Source organism: Pygoscelis adeliae, unplaced genomic scaffold (genome assembly GCF_000699105.1).
Source record: "Pygoscelis adeliae isolate BGI_AS28 unplaced genomic scaffold, ASM69910v1 Scaffold114, whole genome shotgun sequence".
Lineage (NCBI taxonomy): Eukaryota > Metazoa > Chordata > Aves > Sphenisciformes > Spheniscidae > Pygoscelis > Pygoscelis adeliae.
Window position 1 is genome coordinate 1,299,514 of NW_008824587.1, and position 1,505 is coordinate 1,301,018.

Consider the following 1,505-nt stretch of genomic DNA (forward strand, 5'->3'; position numbering starts at 1 on the left):
CACACATTACCCGCCCCCCCACTCCCCGCCCCACCCCGTGACTTTGACACCACATTCAAAGCCGCTGGTGCGGCCCCCCCCTCAGCCCCCCCTCCCCTCCCGGCTCCTGGCCCTCCTTCCCAAAGAGGGGCCTTTTCAAGTGCAAAGCCGTGGGGTTTAATCCTCCTTCCCCTCTCCCATGGGCTGGACCTGGAGCAGCATCGCCTGCACAGGGCTCAGCCTCTCGCCGCAATGGGGGAACCCCCCACCAAAAGCGCTGAGAGGTGCTTAGCCCTCTCTCCCCATTTTGGGGGGCTCTGAAATTTAAGGAGCCCATTTTCAGCTCCTTCCCGGCTCGAGCCAGGATGCATCACGGCTTTGTTTCCATCACGACGGCAGTGGGATGGATGCCGCGTACCGGTGGGGCACTCGCAATGGAACTCGTTGATCTTGTCGAGGCAGTTGCCGTTGTGCAGGCAGGGGCTGCTGGCACACTCGTCCGTGTTGATCTCGCAGTAAACCCCCTCGTAACCTGCAGAGAGACCCGGCGCACCGTCAGCGCTGTGGCACAGGGCCGGCACAACGCACAGGACGGGCAGGTTACACCAGGGCACGTTTGGTCCCCCCGTCTTTACAAAGACAGCTCAGGAGCTGTGCTTCAGGTGGTGGGACCTGATGCATAAGCTGCTCCATGATTGTCCACCCTGGATCTCCCTGCCCTTGGCTTGATCCAAACCAGCAAGGCTGGCAAGAGGAGGAGTCCAGAGCAGGGCTGATGGTGCCCAACTCTCACCTCCCGTCCCCACACCACTGCGGGAGACCACGCAATCTTTACCAAGCTCTTTCTTTTCGGTGCTGTCCCCAGGCACATGCACCTCCCGTGGCTCCTCACCCAAACCAACACTGAGCTGAAGCTCAGGGGCACCCGGAGCCCTCCCACCGCTCGCACCCAGCACTGGGGCAGGGGTCCGTGGGGTCGCCCACCCACCGGGCATGCAGATGCACTGGAACTCCCCAATCTGGTCCAGGCAGGTGGCATCGTTCTGACAGGGGTTGGAGAGGCACTCGTTGACGTCGATCTCACAGCGAGGGCCTGAGTAGCCCTGCAGGCACTGGCACTGGAAGGACCCCTGGGTGTTGATGCATTTCCCTGCGTGCTCGCAAGGGTTGGCTCCTGCAACACACAAGCGCAGCTCACAGGACACGCTCCCAGCTGCCCCGGCGCTTTCCCCAGCTGCTCCTCTGCCGCCCGCGCGAGCTCAGCCCCGGTGCTCACCCAGTGAGCACTCGTCCACGTCCTGGTTGCAGGCCGGTCCCATGTACCCCGAAGGACACGTGCAGATGGCTTTGCCGTTGACGGGGTTGGTGTCGCAGTTGGAGCCCTCGTTGCAGGGGTTGCTGATGCAGGCGTCATCGAGGTGGCACAGCAAACCTGGGCAGCAAAAGGCAGGCGCACGTCAAGGGCGATGGGCACACAAGTCATCATGTACCAAGACCTCAGCTAGGAGCCAGGGGACATGCGGGGA

General features: G+C 62.8%; 1 protein-coding gene across 1 annotated transcript in view; it reads right to left on the minus strand.

Annotated features, from left to right (window-relative positions):
* Window positions 1–1,505, minus strand: part of NOTCH1 (notch 1) — a 35,329-nt gene that overhangs the window by 17,063 nt on the left and 16,761 nt on the right. Inside the window, 3 exon segments of the mRNA XM_009322145.1 lie at window positions 398–511; window positions 968–1,153; window positions 1,256–1,411. Of these exon segments, the coding sequence (XP_009320420.1) occupies window positions 398–511; window positions 968–1,153; window positions 1,256–1,411 (456 nt within the window).